Source organism: Gymnoscopelus braueri (assembly GCF_963280865.1).
Source record: "Gymnoscopelus braueri genome assembly, chromosome: 11".
In the NCBI taxonomy this organism is placed as follows: Eukaryota; Metazoa; Chordata; class Actinopteri; order Myctophiformes; family Myctophidae; genus Gymnoscopelus; species Gymnoscopelus braueri.
In genome coordinates, this window is record NC_137613.1 from 37,853,792 (window position 1) to 37,876,435 (window position 22,644).

The window sequence follows — 22,644 nt, forward strand, 5'->3', positions numbered from 1 at the left end:
CTTCCGCTTCCCTCTAAACACCTCATCTTCATTGTACCTCTTGTTCTCATAAGCCTTCTTGTTCTCTCTAAACTCCTCATCTTCATTGAACCTCCTTTTGCCATAAGCCGACTTCTTCTCTCTAAACTCAGCTTCTTTGAACTTCCTGTTGGAATATGCGTTCTTGAATTTTTGTTGCCGTTCCTTGAATTTTCTATTTGTTATACATCTCATGGCAATGTATTTGTTCATGTATTCCTTCCTCGGAGTCATAGTTTTTTCCTCGGTATCAGATCGCAGTTCCTTTCTTTGTCTCCTCATTATTTTCTGTTTCCGTTGTTTATTGACTTTGTTGGCTCTTTCATTTGTAGTGTCTGACATCACTTGTGTTGATGGTGAATGGCCTGCCTGCAGAGAATGCTTGGTGATTGGAAGTCCAGTGTTTGTTTCATCCTGGCTGGTTAGAGCGACAGGCTCTTTGTGATGCAGGTTGTCAGGATGAACTTGCACTGTTGACAGATGGGGTGACCGAGCATTTGTCTGTTCAAATGTCACTGGCATGAAGTCATACTGCATTTTGTCAATATTGTTTGAGTGTGAGAAGTCAATTAGCTGGTCAATCTTAGCGAACAGATCATCCAACTGAGTGAAGGTCATCATTACAGCTTTTCCTCCAGGCAAAGGTAGGCCATCAGCACTTCTCTGATGAGAGTCAAACAGTCCATATCTTCCAGACCTGTCTCTAAAAACAGCAATGGTGTGTGGTGATACTGTTAGGAGTGCATATTTGACATTCTCAGACAGACACTTAAGTCTTTCCTGAAGCTTCAGCCACCAATGCCGTCGGTAGGGCTCTCCCTCAGCTCTCATATATCCCATGTCCACGCTAGATTTTTTCACAGAGTACGTATTGTGTTCCGTTTCCACCTTGAGAGGTACTTCCTCCATTGTCAGCTGGCATGACTTAAACAGCTTTTGTCTTTTTAGTGTTTCTATTGTTCTTTTATACAGACTGTCTCCCTTGTCCAGTATCTTGTCAAGATCATCCATCTTCAAGTCAAGACCTTCATGTTGGTGTGCCAAAAATGTCAGACCCATGCATGTACACTGCCGATTCTTTGACATTTGGGAAAACTTATGATGATTTTGGCTTTTGGATGCCTGCACAGATTTGACAGAGGGTGGCACGGTGCATGCTTGGTCATTGTTGGAAAGGTCCATGGCCTCGACAATGTTGTCTTGTTCTTCAACATCAGACTGTGCATGTTGCTGAGCTGTTTCTACCACAGGCTCCATGGCTGGCCATGGACTAAATGTGTTTTGTGCCCCTTCATCGACCTCTGTGCAACTGTTTGGTGAATCTGTATGGGCCAATTTAGCATCCCAGAATTTCTTTTTAGCGATAGATTTCTTCCCACGATAAGGCATGATGTCACCAAGTTTTAGATCTGAACTTTTATTAAAATGTACACTCTCTACCAAAAAACAACCTTCAATACTAGTGTAGCATTAGTCACAAATCACTCTAGGCCTCTAGAATCAACTTACTTACCGTTAAAAAGTCACCAGAGGAGCTGTTCCGATCTGATGAACACTAGAGAAAAAAAGAGAACATTTTCAGACTAGCGCTATAGTTTTACAATATAATTACATTTTATGACAGTAGATTTTCAGGCCGCTGCACAGCCTTCAAACCTAGTCCTATGTTGCACTGCTATGAACATGGGTCACTGAAGCATGGCCATTTGAAGTGTTATACACTGCTATTGCACATACCAAGTTTGGAGCGTTAAGCATGTTCGGAACTGGAGTTATGGCTGTTTAAAGGGCACATTTTTGATGAAAATCTTTGTCTATGATCAAGTATCGGTATATATGAAGTCATTTCTCTGACTGCGTTGAGTTCTTTCATCTTTCCATAATGTGCATTATTGGTGTGTTAGCAATCTAACAGCTGCATGTGTATGTATGGTGGTTATTTATGTAAGGTTATTTATATCCATCTACCATTCATGCCATTATGGCTATAACAGACAAAGCTGATAGCCTTTGTTGAACTTTAACTATTCAGGATTTTACACAATATTGACCAAAACATTTGGAAAAGTATAACTAAAGAGAGAAAGTATTACATAAGAAGATGAGTACACCATAGAATTGAAGTACGCATATCATCTGCATAGTTTCTTAGGTAAAGCAGTGTGGGAAAATAATGCATTAATTCATAAGTTTACTGTTGCAAACACTAATGTTACCATTTATCTGTAGAGTAATGGTGTAACCATTTTGTTGTAATCCATTTGAATTTTTTGATTAAAAATGGTTGACAGCTTTGGCCAAATTGGATCCTATATAGTCATGACCTTTTTAAAATGTGTGGCAACAGAATGCAACTAGAGAAAGTGCTTCTCGGAGCACAGGTCTCCACCAGGTCAGGTAGGTTATTATGGGCCAGCAATGCTTGGAATTCGTCAATCAGGATGAATATGAAAAATGTATAGATTTATTTTGATCACTTGACTATGAAGATAATGTGTACCAATTTGCGTGATGTTTGGACAACATTTGTGGGACTAATTTAAAAACAATTGTTTTGCAAAAAACTGCCTCCTGATGGAGCTATAATAGGGCAATGTTAAGAGGGTGGCACTTGTATCTCAAAGTAGTGCGAATGTGCGTGCAAAGTTTCACCACAATCAGACGGTGCTATAATGATTTGTGGTATTCTAGATGTCAATCTTAGCTAATCAGGGTGGAATATGAAAGGTCAGATCCGTTAAAAGACCTGGACCTTGTCTGCGCTGAGACCTGGACATGGCCTGGACAGTTGCTTGGAACCGGATGACATTGGACAAGAGACATCCGTCTTGATCACATGACTATTTGCGTGCAATTTGGATAAAATCTGTAATATCAAAAATAAGTTTTACACAAGTCAGCCACCTGATGGCGCTATAACAGGCAGATGTGAAAAATGCAGGGCAAAGGCTTTTTCTTGGCCACTAGGGAGTGTGCATAAAAAGTTTTACACATATCGTGCAGTTATAGGTACAAACATGAATCGACCTGCTATAGCGCCACCATGAGGCTGACGTGACATTTTTCAAGTGGCATTTCTTCCTCTGCCAAGTGGGAATGTGCTTGCAAAATGTCACAGAAATTGCATGCCGTGTTCATGATTTGAGGCATTTTGTTCAAAACGGAGCACTCCTGCAAACTTTGGAAGACAATCTTAGCCAATCAGGATGGAATATGACAAATCTGAAAGACCAGTTTCGTTTAATGACAATAGAGACACCGTGTACCGATTAGCGTCATGTTTAGACAACATGTGTAGGAGCACGGTCAAAAGTGTGTTTTTCAAAAATCGGCCTCTTGGTGGCACAATTACAGGCCCATATGACTTTTTTGGGACATAATTCTGCTCTGGCATCCAGAGAACGTGTGTGCCATCAAGCCAACAGTACCAGAGATTGACTGTCCACAGACAGAATGACACACAGACAGGGTGCAAAACAGTCTCAGGCATGCCTTCCGGACTGGCGGAGACAATAAAGTGTGCAATATAAGCTAAAATAATAGGAGTTGGCATTTGAAAAAGAAAGAAAGTGTTTCAATTAAGCTAATAATCTGGGGACCAACGAAATAATTTGGGGACCCCTCTGGGAATCTTGATAACCCCATGCATGTAATGCGCCGATCTCTGTGAGGACGGCAGTCACGTAAATTATTCCATGATTTTTCAAAGGTACAGTAAAATCACCGTTTTTGCTGGCAGCACTGGCACACTATTGATATGGCAGTTAAAGAGTTAAGCTACATAGAGTATATTGGCAATGATTCCTTAAAAACAATGGATTGCCCCCAAGACAATTTCCATATGCAAACATTAGATAGTTAGATCTAAAACGCTTTGATTTGCACATGTGTCATGTTATGTTAAACAAACCTTGCAGTAGTGCAGTGTGGAATGGTCCCCTCAGTCCACAGCTGTGTTGGCCAAGATATCAGGTCCGGTGTACAGCCACGCCACAGCTGAAAATGTCAATCAAAAATACTGTATTTTAGACAAAATTATAAAAGTAAATGCATATAGTGACATTGGCAGATCTACAAGCTCACAAGTGATCTACAATCTGACAAGTGAGCTTGTAGATCGGCCATTTATAATAAGGCTAAAAGTTTACAATGAGCTTGTAGATCTGCTATTTTCAAATATGTATAATGCCTGGTTATCACATGGCTACAGATGTTTTCAAATAGCCAAAGTTTAGATAGATTTAAACAATAATAAAAATCTACAAAGTAAGAAAGTTTTCAAATAATTGTAGTGGATTACAAGTACAATATTTGTCCATCTATGCCAACTGCCAACATACCAAATCAGCAATGCAACACTGTACAGTACTCACACCGCAAATGTACACAGATAGACAGACACAATCTGAGCACAAGGGCGTGACCATGTCAATATAGGGACAATAGCAGATCTACAAGCTCAGAAAATGAGCTTGTAGATCTGCTATTTTAAATGAGTGGTGTGACAATATGTGACCCACACACACACCCACCTCATCTCAGCCCTAGTTTCTCCTGTTAGTGGCTAGTAGTCTGTTTATTAATCACAAATGTTCAAATTTTCATAGAATATGGTGGAGGTGGATTGTGACACAATGTTATAAAAAACAATCATGTAGCTAACAAAGCTAGCTCTGAAACATGACTTCAACCTGGTGTTTGCACTTTATCCATTTACGGCCTGTACATCTACATAAAAGTTTGAGAACCACTGCCCTACTTCATCATACAAGAGTGTCACACAATAAGAGTAAAAATAGCAGATCTACAAGCTTCCAACGTGTCTTGGTGCTCCACTTTTCTATGTGAAGGACCCGCAAAATGATATGCATTTGGCCGCAGACCCCATCTCAAAATATGTTGTTCCAGGAACTCCCAGAAGCACATATCGGAGTTAAAAAATGTTCGCAGAGGACCCCCAATATGATATGTATTTAGCAGCGGACCCTTATGTCAAAATATGTTGTTCCAGGGATCCCCAGAAGCACAGATCAGAGTTAAAAATGTTTGCAAACTTTCAAGATTTTTCAAAAATAGCAGATCTACAAGCTCACTTGGTGCTGCGCTATGATCTTGTATATCTGCTATTTTTGGTATACAAAATTCAGGCATGCCTAGCACTTATCACAATATAAGTAAATCAAGCTATCGATATTGGCAATGGCTCCTTAAACACTGGCTCTGGATTGACCCAAAGACACTTAGGCACACACAAGTGAGCATGTATGTTTGTTTGTCAGGTACTTATTAAAGCATACTATCAAATGGAAATGAATATACTAAATAATACATTGCATCCACAACGTGAAAACACAGCAACCATACCAATTGACTACACCACTGTACCAGAATGCAAACAGTCTTACTTAAGTAGGGGTGCTGTTAGTATACTCCTTCTAGGTGACACAGTAACTGCCTTTAAAACGAAATTGTGATTTTGAGAGACCAATTTCATCCAATCAGGAGAGAGAACTCATACAGGACAGCCTATACAATCAAGTTATTGATTATGATTGGATGAAATTGCCAACCCACTCTTTATTTTTGGTTTAAAAAGGACCTGCAGACTGAGACAGGGTGTTCCGTGTTACTAAACAAACACAAAGCAATGATGGCTATCAGCATATAGCTTTCTATAAACTGGACAGTAGCAAAGAAACAGTGCCAAGATAGATCTTGAAAACTGTCATATTGTGCTGAAACATTGGCCACATAATAGATAAGACAGGCACAGAGGAGACACAATCAGGGCCTGTTAATGGAAATCAACAATGGGTCATTTATTCAACCCCTAGCCACACCTCTAATCACCCCCTTATTATCACCTTTCAGTCAGCTGACAACTCTATAGAAAGTTGAAGCAACAAATACTTTTCACCTGGATACCAGTGGTTCAAACTATTGTAATATCAAAGAACTTCCATTTTTAGCCAATGCATTAGACCAGACCCCCATAACCTAGTATCTCTGTGTATGTAGATGTAACCAAATAGACCCTTACGGGTCCATTTATATTGTATCCAAGGGTTACATTTATACACTCTAGGAGTTAAACACCACACAAACACACAAAAATGTTTGCAAATGTTCAAGATTTTTCAAAAATAGCAGATCTACAAGCTCATAGTGCGACACTCAATGCCATGTTATGAGCTTGTAGATCTGCTATTTATGAATAGGCAAAGAAATGTAAAATTACAGATATGTTCCCGGTCTTTAAGGGTAATACAAAATGTGTGCATGCCAGCCACTTCACAATATATAGTAAATCAAGCAGAGACTATTTGTTCCAATTGTGAAATATAATGTAGGTTGATTTTGGGAGACCAATTTCATCCAATCAGGAGAGAGAACTCATACAGGATACAGCATATACAAGCATTGAAAGTGATGACCCCAATACAAATTTAGGTTGGTTAACTTAAACAAACCTTGCAGTTGTGTGTCAGGTAGGGTCTGTCCCTCAAACACGGCTGTCCAGTGTCCACCCACAGGACCTGTTCAGAAATATAGTATTTTAGGCACCAAAGTTACATACATCCACATAAAACTATACTACTATCACTTGAGGACAAAGTAAGTAACCACTGTGTCAAACTATAGCTTACTCCTGGTCAAATACTTTCAATCTGTTTAATGCTTTTTATCACATGGTTCCAGAGAATCTACAAGCTCACAGGTGAACTTGTAGATCTGCTATATTCAGTATATAGTTCCACATCTCTGCTGAGATCTACCCATTGTTTAACCCATTAAAAGCAGGAACGGATCTGTGTAACCAGTTTAACCATTATTTTATACTTTGGCTTTTAAAAAATAGCAGATCTACAAGTTCATGGCGGGGCACACAGATGAAGTTAAAAATGTACGCAGATTTTCAAAAATAGCAGATCTACAAGTTCATAGCGTGGCACTCGGTGTCGCACTAGGTCTGTGGCAAAATACTTATCAATTTGGGGTCCATCAACATATAAAGGTTTGAGAACCACTGATATTACTGTAACCTAAGTTTAAAAAAAAAACTATTAGGATTTAGAAGACATTTGTTGATTCCCCAGAAGCAATGATTTGAGATACAAAAATATATATTCAAAGATGTGCATCAGTTTAAGATTTAAAAAAAAACATGTATAGCAGATCTACAAGCTCATAGCGCGGCACTCTGTGCTGCACTATGAGCTTGTAGATCTGCTACATTTGTTTGAAAAAAACCTAAGTTGCTACATCAGTGGTACTCCAAATATTCCATGTGAAAGACCCCCAAAATGATATGTATATGGTAAGACTCCCATCTCAAAATATGTTGTTCCAGGGACAGTTAAAAATGTTTGCAAATGTTCAAATGTTAGCAAAAATAGTAGATCTACAAGCTCATAGTGCGACACTACCCAGAAGCAATGATTTGAGATACAAATGTTAGCTTTTAAATACATATTCAAAGATTTGCGTCAGTTATCAAGATTTAAATAAATATATAGCAGATCTACAAGCTCATAGCGCGGCACTCTGTGCAATCAGTGGTACTCCAACTATTCCATGTCAAGGACCCCCAAAATGATATGCATTTGGCTGCGGACCTCCATTTAAAAATATGTTCTTCCAGGGACCCCGAGAAGCACAGATCATAGTCAAAATATGTTGTTCAAGGGACCCCCAGAAGCCCATATATATATATATTTGCATTTGGCCGGGGACTCCCATTTTAAAACTATGTTGTTCCAGACCCTCAGTCAGAAGTACAGATAAGAGTTAAAAATGTTGGCACATTTTCACGATTTAAAAAGAATAGCAGATCTACAAGCTCATAGCGTAGCACTCGGTGCTTGTATATCTGGTATTTTTGAAAAGCCAAAGAAATCTGAAATGACAGAGATGCATCAGCAACTATACCAGAACTGTACCAGAATGCTGACAGTGTTATTTATGTAGGGCTTCTAGTATGCGCCTTCTGGGTTAACACAGTAACTGCTTTCAACACCTTATGACCGGGGACACATCTGTGTGTCAATTTTAGATTTCTTTGGCTATTCAAAAATAGAAGATCTACAAGCTCATAGCGCGGCACTGAGTGTGTGTCACACACCTCATCTCAGTCCTACATTCTCCTGTTAGAGGCTAGTTGTCCATCTTAATCACAAGTTTTAACAGAATAAATATAACAAGCAAAGTCAATTAAAAACTGAATCTTGTTATATAAGCAAGGTAGTCACATACTGTACATAGAATGCTGAGAGACAGTGTAGTGCCTTATGCTTTAAAAAAATACACAAGTATTCAAAGGCATCTACAAATATTTGCCAAACATATCAAATATAGTCAGAAAAGCAGAAATAGTAGATCTACAAGGTCACTTGTAAAAAATAATATGCTGCACCATGAGCTTGTATGTGCCATTTTTTCAAAATCGTGCCATTTTGAGATGGAAGTCCACGGCCAAATACATATCATTTTGGGGGTCCTTGACATGGAAAAGTTGGAGCACCACTGATTTAGCAACATGTGTTTTTCAAATTATTTATAGAATATATATTCAAAGATTGGCACAATTTTTCAAAAATACCAGATCTACAAGCTCATAGCGCAGCACCGAGTGGCACGCTATGAGCTTGTAGATCTGCCATTTTGACCCCAAGACCATTTCCATAATGGCAACATTAGATGATTACAAATGTGTCAGGTTTGTATGTTAAACAAACCTGGCTTGCAGTAGTTAGTCTGGAAGAGGTCTGTCTGCTCTCTCTGTCACCAACAAACAAGATCTCCACCACACCTGCAAATGAATTAAAACATTTTTTATTTTAGACAAAAAGTTAAACTGAAGAAGATATATTTGTTATTGATTTACATAGACAGCTGCTCACACCACATCTTATCTAGATCTACAAGTGAGCTTCTACATCTGCTATATTCAGTTGTTTAAATGTGCTTTCCATTGAGGTCATTTATTCTAAGCACAAAAGTGAGCTTGTAGATCTGCTACTTTTCAATCTGTAAAAATATTGCGCGCACACACACACACACACACACACACACACACACACACACGTGTTTGCACTTCCATTTACGGCCCGTACATCAACATAAACGTTCACATTTCAAATATAAAGTGCTTACCTCATGGCCACGGATGTTAAAAGTATGTAGGGGCCCACAGAAGTACCAGTATGTTCCGTATTGTTCAATAAAAAGCATTTTAATCCGATCGGTGGCCAGTCTCAGCATTTCCCCCATGCTTTCAACCGTGTGACCCTATCGGTTGCGATGTGTATTGCACTCTGATACAATATAACTCTATGATAAAATGGCCACCGATCGGATTAAAAGTATTTTAATTGAACAATACGGAAAATGCGGGTATTTCTGGGCAGCCGTACATAATCGTAACATTCGTGGCCATCGGGTAAACACTTTGTTTGAAATGTGAACGTAGATGTACGGAACAAAACGGGAAAAAGTGCAAACACCAGGCTGGACTTCATCCATGACGATGCAACGTTAGCTTGGAAAGTTAGCGCATATCGGCTAATGGATGGATTTTATACTATAATATACAAATTATATTATTACTCACCTCACACAAAAGACGACGAAATGAAACTCCTCCGAAGAAAAGCTGTAGATCAGTGATATGATGTAAAAGTAAATGAAGTTTAATTGTTTGCAATTTGTCTCGCCACAACGTTACCGACCAGCAAACAATTCAAAGTTCTGAGAAGGAAGGAGAAGGGGGGCGGTCCATGTGTGTTCATGGGGTTGCCAGATTTTGCGACAGAAACAAGCAACCAGGTCTATGAAAACAAGCCCAAAAGAAGCGAGCCGCCCTTCGCCCTTTAAACACTAGGCTATTTGAAAAAAGCAGATCTACAAGCTCACAATTCCTTGTGATAAGAAACTGCACTTTAAGAAAGAAGGCCAAAAAGTAACAACCACAAATATTTAAGAGCAACTTTAAAGAGAAAGTAGCCAACATTCGCTTATAATAAGCGGACATGGCAACGTTGAGCGTGTCTCGTTACATCATCCGGCCGGAAACACAGTTTCACACATTAGTTCCGCAAATTCGTGCGTAGGTCTAAAAATTCCGGCCTCAGCCACCAGTGTTGCCACATTGCGCGAGAGATATAAGCAGCCAGGTCTATGAAAACAATCCCAAACGAAGCGATTAGCTCACATGAGCACTCTAACCCTATATACATTGGCTTTTTGAAAATAGCCGATCTACAAGCTAAACACAACACTGCATGTATGAATGATAGAGCAGCAGCATAAAAACACATTTGTCCAACTTTCTGTAAGTATATATATATATATATATATATATATATATATATATATATATATATATATATATATATATATATATATATAATTAAAATATTAATAATCATATACATGTAATACCTAATCAAATATTGTATTAATAATAATAATAAAATAAACAGCAGCCAACTAAGCTGAATGTCTGCATGATAGAACAGCATTAAAACAAACGTAAATGTAACTAAAAAAGAAGTTAAGAAGTAGAAAAATATTTTGTAACCTCTGAAAATGATCCTTACATAAAATAAGGAATATTACTGAAATATTTGTATGTAATTATTTAGTTTGGTATAACGAAAAACTGTAAGAACATAAAGAAACAACAACAACAATAATAATAATAATAATAATAATAATAATAATAATAATAATAATAATAATAATAAGAATTGTAATAATAATAATGATAATAATAATAATAAGTATTATTATTATTATTATTATTATTATTATTATTATTATTATTATTATTATAAAGCCAGGTAGATTCCTACAAGGAACTCTCAAATGTCTCCTAAACATTTTATTTTAAATTGAATTAACAATAAATATCAATTAAATAATAAAAGTTATTGAAAAATAAAATAAAATAATCCAAATTAAGTCACATGCTTTTACATTTGTTGTCAGCCCCTCCCACTAATTGTGCAAGCCAATTACATTTTGACATGTCATCAGAGATCATGAGTAACTTTACATTTTGTTACATTTTGCGCATTTGTGGCGCCCCCTATGGATCAAAGTAGAAATGCTTTTGGGGATTTGTTGAGTAAACCATCCTCGACATGTGATTCAATTTTGGGATCGATTGGACGTTTCGTTCGTGATTTTTGGCATTTTTGGTAAAACGGGCCCCTCCCACTAACTTTGGAAGCCAATTACGGACGAACGGTAAGGACTATCAAAATGCCGTTTGGATATATTTATCGCATGGGTCCATAGATGACCTGTACCGATTTGTGTGAGACTTGGACAAAATTTGTAGGAAAAGGAGCAAAAAGTGTGTTTTGAAGAAATTTCAAAATGGCGGAAAATCTATCCAGACGCAAATGGGCGTGGCCTATATGGGGAGTTGCGTCATGACCCAAGGAATCCAGGGGAAAAGATTTTTTGATTTTACGACCTACGGTTAAAGAGTAATAGGCAAAAACGTAAAGGGGGCTGTTATAGCGCCACCATGAGGCCGACTGGTGTAATTCTTTTTTTAATAATTTCGGATTAAATTATAAACCTCCCCTTCAAATCTGGTAACTCTAGCTCTTACGGTTTCTGAGAAAAAAAAACTTGAATTTGAGTTTTTTCACTTTTCCATTAAAGTGGATGGGGAAATTTAATGCACTAATAAATCAATATCAATAAAACTATGCAACCAATCTCTTAGCAAAATACAAGCACACGATTCCCGGTGAAGCCGGTCATTTTGACATATGGCACTAAATTGGGAAAAAGAAACTGTGGGAGGAGATGCGCGGCAAAGTATTGTTTATCTGGAAGATGAAATAAAGTATCCCTAGAACTATAGTCTGGTTGCCCTGTTAGGGCAACCACACTAACTAGACGCGTCGCAATTCAGGGCAATTGCAAAGTGTGGTTGCGCCGACGCCGGTCGCGGCCGCCGGGACTTGAGGAATACGCTTGGAGGAATACCGTCGGAGGCCGCGCGACGTGCCATTCGAATTTGGTGATGATTGGATCCTGCGTTCATGATACATGGCGTTTTGATTTTAAGAAATAGGCCCCTCCCACTAAATAAATAGGCCCCTCCCACAAATGTAGCGGGCCAATGACATCGTCCTGTAACTCCTGAGATCACCTGCTTTTCATTTTGAGAGGAGTGATCCCCCCAAAAATCATGTTTTTGCATCAAACGGTTACGTTTTGTGCATTTGTGGCGCCCCCTGTGGATCAAAGTGGAAATGCTTTTGGAGATTCGTTGAGTAAACCACCTTCGACATTTGATTCAAATTTGGGATTGACCGGACGTTTCGTTCGTGATTTTTGGCCTTTTTGGTAAAACGGGCCCCTCCTACTAACTTCGGAAGCCATTTACGGACGAACGGTATGGACTATCAAAATTCTGTTTCACCCAGATTATCGCATGGGTCCAGAGATCATGTGTACCGATTTTTGTGAGATTTGGACGAAATCTGTAGGAAAAGGTGCAAAAAGTGTGTTTTGAAGAAAATTCAAAATGGCGGAAAATCTATCCAGACGCAAATGGGCGTGGCCTCTATGGGGAGTTGCGTCATGACCCAAGGAATCTAGGGGAAAAAAGATTTTTATTCTAGGACCTACGGTTCAAAAGTTATAGGCCAAAAACGTAAAGTGGGCTGTTATAGCGCCACCATGAGGCCGAATGGTGTGATTATTTATTTAAATAATTTCGGACTAAATTATAAACCTCCCCTCCAAATCTGGTAACTCTAGCTCTTACGGTTTCTGAGAAAAAAATACTTGAATTTGAGTTTTTTCACTTTTCCATTAAAGTGGATGGGGACATTTAATGCACTAATAAATCAATATCAATAAAACTATGCAACCAATCTCTTAACAAAATACAAGCAGACGATTCCCGGTGAGGCCGGTCATTTTGACATATGGCACTAAATTGGGAAAAATAAACTGTGGGAGGAGATGCGGTTGAAAAAATTGTTTATCTAGAAATAAAGTTTCTGTAAAACAATAGTCTGGTTGCCCATTCGGGCAACCACACTAACTAGACGCGTCGCAATTATGGGAAATTGCAAAGTGTGGTTGCGCCGTCGCCGGTCGCAGGTTGCCGCCGCCCGGACTTGAGGAATATGCTTGGAGGAATACCGTCGGAGGTCGCGTGACGTACCATTCGAATTTGGTGCTGATTGGATCCTGTGTTCGTGATACATGGCGTTTTGATTTGAAGAAATAGGCCCCTCCCACTAAAATAAATAAGCCCCTCCCACAAATGTAGCGGGCCAATGACATCGTCATGTCACTCCTGAGATCACCTGCTTTTCAATTTGAGAGGAGTGATCCCCCCAAAAATCATGTTTTTGCATCAAACGGTTACGTTTTGCAGAGTTGTGGCGCCCCCTATAGGTCAAAGTGGAAATGCTTTTGGGGATTTGTTGAGTAAACCACCCTCGACATGTGATTAAAATTTGGGATTGATTGGACGTTTCGTTCGTGATTTTTGGCATTTTTGGTAAAACGGGCTCCTCCCGCTAACTTTGGAAGCTAATTACGGACGAATGGTAAGGACTATCAAAATGCCGTTTGGATAGGTTTATCGCATGGGTCCATAAATGACCTGTACCGATTTGTGTGAGATTTGGACAAAATTTGTAGGAAAAGGAGCAAAAAGTGTGTTTTGAAGAAAATTCAAAATGGCGGAAAATATATCTAGACGCAAATGGGCGTGGCCTATATGGGGAGTTGCATCATGACCCAAGGAATCCAGGGGAAAAGATTTTTTGAATTTACGACCTACGGTTCAAGAGTTATAGGCCAAAACGTAAAGGGGGCTGTTATAGCGCCACCATGTGGCCGACTGGTGTGATTATTTTTAAAATAATTTTGCAATAAACTATTAACCTCCCCTCCAAGTCTTGTAACTGTAGCCCTTATGGTTTCCGAAAAAAAAATACTTGAATGGGAGTTTTTGCAATTCCCATTAAAGTGGATGGGGAAATTTAATGCACTAATAAATCAATATCAAAAAATCTATCCAGACGCAAATGGGCGTGGCCTATATGGGGAGTTGCATAATGACCCAAGGAATCCAGGGGAAAAGAAATTTTGATTTTACGACATACGGTTCAAGAGTTATAGGCCAAAACGTAAAGGGGAATGTTATAGCGCCACCATGAGGCCGATTGGTGTAATTATTTTTCCAATAATTTTGCACTAAATATTGAACCTACCCACCAAATCTTGTAACTCTAGCCCTTACGGTCTTTGAGAAAAAAATACTTGAATTTGAGTTTTTTCACTTTTCCATTAAAGCGGATGGGGAAATTTAATGCACTAATAAATCAATATCAATTAAACTTTTTAACCAATCTCTTAGCAAAATACAAGCGCACGATTCCAGGTCAAGACGGTCATTTTGAGCATTTGTGGCGCCCCCCTATGGATCAAAGTGGAAATGCTTTTGGGGATCCGTTGAGTAAACCACCCTTGACATGTGATTCAAATTTGGGATTGACTGGAGGTTTCGTTTGTGATTTTTGGCCTTTTTTGTAAAACGGGCCCCTCCCGCTAACTTTGGAAGCCATTTAAGGACGAACCGTAAGGACTATCAAAATTCAGCTTGGAGACGTTTATCGCATGGGTCCAGAGATCATGTGTACCGGTTTTTGTGAAATTTGGACAAAATATGTGGGAGGAGGAGCTAAAAGTGTGTTTTGAAGAAAATTCAAAATGGCGGAAAATCTGTCCAGACGGAAATGGGCGTGGCGTACATGGGGAGTTGCGTCATGACCCAAGGAATCTAGGGAACAAGAAATTTTGATTTTACGACCTACGGTTCAAGAGTTATAGGCCAAAAGGTAAAGTGGGCTGTTATAGCGCCACCATGTGGCCGACTGGTGTGATTTTTTTTAAAATAATTTTGCAATAAACTATTAACCTCCCCTCCAAGTCATGACCCTTGACATGTGATTAAAATTTGGGATTGACTGGACGTTTCGTTCGTGATTTGTGGCCTTTTTTGATCAATATAAATTAAAATCAATATAAATTAAACTATTTAACCAATCTCTTAGCAAAATACAAGCGCACGATTCCCGGTGAAGCCGGTCATTTTGACATAAGCCAATTAGGGACGAACGGTAATGACTATCAAAATGCCGTTTGGATATATTTATCGCATGGGTCCATAGATCACGTGTACCGATTTGTGTGAGATTTGGACAAAATTTGAAGAAAGAAGAGCAAAAAGTTTGTTTTGAAGAAAATTCAAAATGGCGGAAAATCTATCCTGACGCAAATGGGCGTGGCCTATATGGGGAGATGCGTCATGACCCAAGGAATCCAGGGGGATTATTTTTTCATTTTACGACCTACGGTTCAAAAGTTATAGCCCAAAACGTAAAGGGGCTGTTATAGCGCCACCATGAGGCTGACTGGTGTAATTATTTTATTAATATTTTGGCAATAAAGTATGAACCCCCCCTCAAAGTTTTTAAACTCTATCCTTTACGGTTTTTGAGAAAAAAATGCTTGAATTTTAGTTTTTCATTTTCCCATTAAAGTGGATGGGGAAATGTAATGCACTAATAAATCAATATCAAAAAATCTATCCAGACGCAAATGGGCGTGGCCTATATGGGGAGATGCATCGTGACCCAAGGAATCCAGGGAAAAAGACATTTTGATTTTACGACCTACTGTTCAAGAGTTATAGGCCAAAACGTGAAGGGAGCTGTTATAGCGCCACCATGAGGCCGACTGGTGTATAATTCTGTTTAATAATTTCGCACTAAATCATGAACATCCCCTGCAAGTCTTGTAACTCTAGCCCTTACGGTTTCTGAGAAAAAAATACTTGAATGGGCATTTTTTCATTTTCCCATTAAAGTGGATGGGGAAATTTAATGCACTAATAAATCAATATCAATTAAACTATGGAACCAATCTCTTAGCAAAGTACAAGCGCACGATTCCCGGTGAAGCCGGTCATTTTGACATATGGCACGAAATTGGGCAAAAAAAACTGTGGGAGGAGTAGCAGCCCGAAATCTAGAAACATCAACATATGGTTTTTGCATCAAAAGGTTACATTTTGAGCATTTGTGGCGCCCCCTATGGATCAAAGTGGAAATGCTTTTGGAGATTTGTTGAGTAAACCACCCTTGACATGTGATTTAAATTTGGGATTGACTGGACGTTTTGTTAGTGATTTGTGGGCTTTTTTGTAAAACGGGCCCCTCCCGCTAACTTTGGAAGCCATTTACGGACGAACGGTATGGACTATCAAAATTCTGTTTCGTCCAGATTATCGCATGGGTCCAGAGATCATGTGTACCGATTTTTGTGAAATTTGAAGAAAATATGTGGGAGGAGGAGCTAAAAGTGTGTTTTGAAGAAAATTCAAAATGGCGGAAAATCTATCATGACGCAAATGGGCGTGGCCTATATGGGGAGTTGCGTCATGACCCAAGGAATCTAGGGGGGAAAAGATTTTTATTCTAGGACCTACGGTTCAAGAGTTAAAGGCCAAAACGTAAAGTGGGCTGTTATAGCGCCACCATGAGGCCGAATGGTGTGATTATTTATTTAAATAATTTCGGACTAAATTATAAACCTCCCCTCCAAATCTGGTAACTCTACCTCTTACGGTTTCTGAGAAAAAAATACTTGAATTTGAGTTTTTTCACTTTTCCATTAAAGTGGATGGGGACATTTAATGCACTAATAAATCAATATCAATAAAACTATGCAACCAATCTCTTAACAAAATACAAGCAGACGATTCCCGGTGAGGCCGGTCATTTTGACATATGGCACTAAATTGGGAAAAATAAACTGTGGGAGGAGATGCGGTTGAAAAAATTGTTTATCTAGAAATAAAGTTTCTGTAAAACAATAGTCTGGTTGCCCATTCGGGCAACCACACTAATTAAGCTTAAAAATGGGTACTTTCTCCTGATTGGCTGAGATTTTGACACCTACCGAAAAATGTATTTTCTGTTTATTAAAGAGCTTGAGAGACAGGGAGACATCTGTTACTGAACTCTATAGCAATGATTACTATCAGAATATAGTATTTTAACCTTTTAACAAAATACTTTTTGTTTTAACCAAAAAATATCACTTACCCTACCTTTAAATTAAAGCACCCCTTTGATTGAATATATTTGATCTGAAAATACAATAAGTAAATTAGAATGTGAAAGTAAACGAGGACAAACAAGCCTAAAATAACCCCCATCAAACATTGATCTTGATCAAATCACACAGGGAGGGCTGAAATATGTTTTGTGACTTTTGTCACTAGTGTTCAGCATGGTGGTGAATAAAAATGGCATTAAAAATGCATTATTCATTTACTGTACATGTCACACTTTTACTGAAATGAGGAACTGTATCAATTTTCAGGCGATGTGCTGTGCAGATGGTAGGCACTGCTGCCAGTATGGGTACACCTGTGATGCAACCAACTTGAAATGTAGGAAGTGGTGTTACTCTCAGAACCCCTCGGGACCAAAGGAAGATGCAAAGCAAAACTGAGATTAACACTATATGCTGACATTAGCATGAATTTGGCTTTTTTTTTTATGTGTGCTGCTGATTTTCTGTTCCTCCAATAACATTTCACAAAGGTTATGTCTACTGTGGAGATTTACTGTATTGGAATATGACTGAAACTGAATGTGACAAAGTCGTGCAGTTGGCAACATGTTTCATTGGTCAAAGAGAATTTAACAGGGATATGACCTACGGCTTAGGCCTTGTCTCATTTTCATGCACTGTGAATTTAACCTATAAGCATTTCTCAAAGGGCCACTTTGTCGATTTTGAACCCAAATCCCATCTTTATGAAGTATGCAGTGTTCCTTGTGTTTGTTCTTGTGCTTTTGGGTCACAACTCACACTTGTTTCCATTGTGTCCTTTGTACTCAATTCATCATCATGACATACAATACATACAGTACATTACAAAAACACAAAAAACACTCAAAGCAATATAAGATATATTCACAGAAAAGGTGTGTGTGGGGAGGGGGGGGGGGGGTGGTAGATGATGTCACTCACAAACCAACAAATCATTTGACTAGATGTTTCCAAATGACAGTGAAGTAAAGTTAAAAAATAAAGAAGACAAAAAGCAGCAGTGGTTTTATTTGTCAGGCGATGGTAGATCTTGTGCCTGAAAAGGTTGCCTACCCCTGAGTTAGGTGTGTGTATTTGTTTTTGTAGGGGGGCAAGCAAAAAGCAATGAAAAACAGCGATGTTGTCGAGTGCAACAGAAATGTCATTTACCCACCAGCTTCAAAGCAGCTGTGGTGGTGCAGTGGTTCTTTCCGAAGGCTGATTGATATCTAGCTAAAATATTAAAAATATTTTATTTGATCACCCACCAGAGCCTCAAGAATCTTAGCCAATAATTGGCGCATAAGAAGACAAAAAGAAGACGTCATTATCTTTCTAATCGCCTCATTGACTATTGACAGGTTAAAAAGATATGCGAGAGGCTTAGCTATAAAGTCTGCTGCAAATTTTAAGAAGTAAGGTTCAATAAGAAGAAGACAAAGACAAGAAAAATACCCCTTTTAGGCCGTCTAGGTTCTTGGGAGCTCTACTTACTCAGTGTAAGGTACCCTTTGCCCCTGTTGGAAATATGGGAATTTATTAGAAAGTAATTTATGTTCAACAGCTCACTTTGGGATACAGGCCTAAAATTATATCATCACTTGATTTGCCTAAAGAAGGATTATGATATTGACTGGTTGAAATGCCTGCTGAGGCACACTCGAACGCTTGCAAAAGGCAGAGGCCTTTTGTGGCTTTGCATTTCCTTTATGTGAGCTGCACCCACCACAGTATGTGACATACAGCCTGTATTTATGACTGATTAGTGAGATAACTTGTTCAGAAAATACCCAAGATTTGAGAGATTTGAGAGGTTACACGCATACATGCATGTGTGAATCATTTGATTTTCTCATTTATTTAACCTCATGTTATTAATGATTTAATTTACTCATGTACTGTATATGTAATTGTTGATCATATTCAGTATAATTGCTTTTACTGAATTATGCTCAGGTATAAGACACACATCTTGGGGGAAATTTACCTCCCCCACCCCAAGCACTGTCGGAAAAGGTGCAAAGTAAGGGTTTTGGTGTGTGTGTGTGGGTGGCTGTTGAAACAGCCACATACACACATAGACCTATAGAGTAAGACACATAAGACACAGACACTGACTTTTTGGGGCTTTTGGGGCTTTTGGGCGTCTTCTCCTGCACCTTGCTCAGATGTTAAGCAGACATGGCTCCACAAGGAGGAAGGTAAAAAATTACTTAGAAATGTAAATGTATCTATTTTGAGAGGATACCTATTTGGTGTCTAATAATAATGATTATATCTATAAATAATAATCTATAAATTATATTAATGATTGGTATAATCAATACATTTTTGGAACTACCAAATTTAGACTGGCCTGTATTTAAGGCTGAATGAGATCTAAATGGAACCTCTTCAAAAAATGTTTTTAGAACACTAAACACATTTATAAATCTGACAAGATTGACATGAAAACCTTCCTAGATTTAATTTTCGTTTTTATTGTTAATACATATTTGTAATCCCAGAATGAACTGAGGAAATAAAGGCCTCTGTACAAGTCAAGTGTATGTCGTTTTCATTTCACAACTAGGCAATCACCTGTTGATGATTAATGGGTATTCATTTTCATTCAGTGTACTTATGGAGTATTTTGTCTCTAAGGCAGGTTTTTGGGTTTCCACTTTGACATGGAAAAACAAGTTTAAAGTTTGTTACTTTTTTTTTCTTTCTTTCTTTTTTAACTTTAATGCGGTTAATTCAGTTAATTTGGTACAAAAAATGTACTACATGAAGTGCAGATGTCGGAGGTTTTTTCTTTTTACTTTTTTGTGATGAGTTTGTGATGGATGCTCGTCATTTCTCCTGGGGGCTTTTTAGCCCCGAGGCACCCACAGTATCGGTGCCCTTGCATAATATAATGGTACAGTAGCACTAGCATCATTATGCAATGAAAGCACTGATCTGTATTTGTTTTCAGACCTAGGGCTGTTCTGTGACTCTGAAGACAGTCTATGTACCAACTATGTGTCCTGTGGTGGTTCATCAACATGATTTTGAGGACAACCCAAAAATAACAATATCACATTTTGTATATATTGTATGCAATATCCTTTGTCTATCATGTGAATCACTGTCAGACTGTGACAGTCATATCAAAGCTCAATGACTCATTCAATTCTTCATCAACTTGAATAAACTTTGTTTTGTTGATCCAGAGAGGCAAAAGAAACAAACAAAAACAACTTTTGAAATGAAATGAAAACTATTTTCATTATTTATTTTGCATTCTTCAACAAACCTTCAATAACTTTTGAGTTGTACCTATGACACATCAAATATGTGGCTCCGAATATAAATAACTATTCTTGGTAGTAATATTTCTGGCAGTCTAAGCATGGATATATAACCATTTTATTTCCCTTCCTATATCAGTGGTAACCTTGAACAGCTCAACACACTACCACCCCACATTTGCACTCTTTCCCCACTGGATGGCGCCACATATCCAATAACCTGACACGCAGCCATTTATGTTTTACATTATTTAAAACACTGAAAAAAAGAAAAGAAAAACATACTAGGGGGCGGGGACTTCTGAACTTTTGCCAACGTAGAAACCAGCATCTGATTGATGACACCAAGTATCACCTACTATTTGACTATTTATGATGACGCCTCAACATCCTCTAGCAAGTAAAACAAAATGTATTGATTGAATACTTTATTAACAGTACAGGTAGTACCACGGGGCTCGTTTACATTGTGGTCCAGTGTACTCAATTCATCAGTAGGCTAATACATATTACATGATTTTTACAGCTCTAGCAGTCAAGATCTCAACCATTTTAATTTCAAGGACCCCCAGTTTGGCATGCATAAGGCTACGGACCCCTATTTTATGGCATTTCTATCTCTGGGACCCCAATTTATATTGTGAAAACAATGTTAATGTAACTCTGAGACAAATGGAACCAAATGGACTCTAACAGGTCCATTTGGTTCCATTTCTTGGTTCCTAACTATCCATCATTTAGCTGGGGACCCCCTGGAACTGCCTCAAGGACCCCTGGGGGTCCCCGGACCCCACTTTGAGAACCAAAGTTATAGGCAACTCTAGACTTACTGCATATTACAATATTGCGTGAGCCCTTTAACTAGCGATATGCTATATATTGAGCAAAAATAGCTTTTTTTAAAATTTGTTAACAGAAACCAGAGTTTCACTGTTGGTCAGTCATCTTATTATTCAGTAAAAGGGACACACTTGTGGAATGCCCTACCAACTGAAATAAAGAAACAAACTGAATAACCGATCTCAACATATTAAGTGAAAAGGTTAAATACTGGTTGAAATCAAACCAAAGCTGCGAACACTGATGTGTTAGGCACGTTTTAAAACGTTAACATCACTGCTTTCATGACTTGGGAATTGGGAATGTTATTGCTTGTGTACTTGTTTAGAGTCAATCTGGGAACCCAAAGCCAAATGAGAATGAAAAACAGCGCCCTCTGCTGTTTGTACTATACTCTGGGCTAAAGACGACGCAGCACCTATGCGCAAAGGAAACCGGGGTTTTAGTCTGCCTTCACGCTCCTTTTCCGGGTGGTGCGACTATGTTTTCATTCCCACTAACAATATTTCTACACGGAACACTAACACCATTTCTCCCAGAGAACATGGATCGTTTTGGTTATAAGCCCACTTGTTTCTATGATGAAAGAGCAAGTTAAAATGTGAATATCTTTCCGTGGTTTTGTCTGCTCCGCGGACGCCATTGTTAAATTAGTTTCAGCTTGTTTCGAGTAGGGAAGGATCAGCGGACACACTACATTTGATTGGGTAAAGCGCGGCCTGCTTCCTGATCTGAAGGCACGCCCACGCCCACACAGTGTGTACACGTTATGACGAACCTTCACGACAGATTCCAACGCAGAGCAGAATCTGTTCTTGAGAGATTACCAGATCATTAGTGCACTGTCCTGTGGAAGAAAATATTCACTTTCACTTTCCTACATTACTAAATGCATGGTCAGGGACCACATGCAATACTTTCACGGACCACCAGTGATCCACAGACCACCTGTTGAAAACCCCTGGTGTATGGGTCTTCAACATGGGGTCCGGGACGCATAGGGGGTACTCGTTGCTACAGAAGGGCTGCCAAATGTCTGTGCGATAGGAACTTATTTAATGTCTGAAAATACACATTAACCCATTTACACCTGAGGCCCATTATAGAAACGCCTTCTAAATCCTAAATTATTTTACACTATGTAGTGGGGGTCCCTGCTTCATCTCTTGGCCTGAAAAACATTAAAACCCCTGGGTTAACGGTTAATGTCATTAACAAGGGTCAGTTATCAGTCATAATAAACTACAATTAGCATACCTATTCCTGTTGTCTCCAGTGACCTCAGAGGAAACTACAGTTATATTGTGTATCACTCCACCAATTATTGCAGTTCCGATGCTTATCAATTAATTCTAAGTCT

General features: G+C 38.7%; 2 protein-coding genes across 2 annotated transcripts in view; one reads left to right on the forward strand and one right to left on the reverse strand.

The window, feature by feature from the left end:
- LOC308096022 (uncharacterized protein) overlaps positions 1 to 1,523 on the reverse strand; it is a 33,307-nt gene extending 31,784 nt beyond the window's left edge. The window contains exon 1 of the mRNA XM_080443277.1: positions 22 to 1,523. Coding sequence (XP_080299403.1) covers positions 22 to 1,407 — 1,386 coding nt within the window. The 5' untranslated portion in view covers positions 1,408 to 1,523. The remainder of the gene's footprint in view (positions 1 to 21) is intronic.
- The window catches only part of LOC308095172 (progranulin-like), a 75,299-nt gene extending 57,620 nt beyond the window's left edge, over positions 1 to 17,679 (forward strand). The window contains exon 5 of the mRNA XM_080442120.1: positions 17,455 to 17,679. Coding sequence (XP_080298246.1) covers positions 17,455 to 17,586 — 132 coding nt within the window. The 3' untranslated portion in view covers positions 17,587 to 17,679. The remainder of the gene's footprint in view (positions 1 to 17,454) is intronic.
- The last annotated feature ends 4,965 nt before the right edge of the window (positions 17,680 to 22,644 follow it).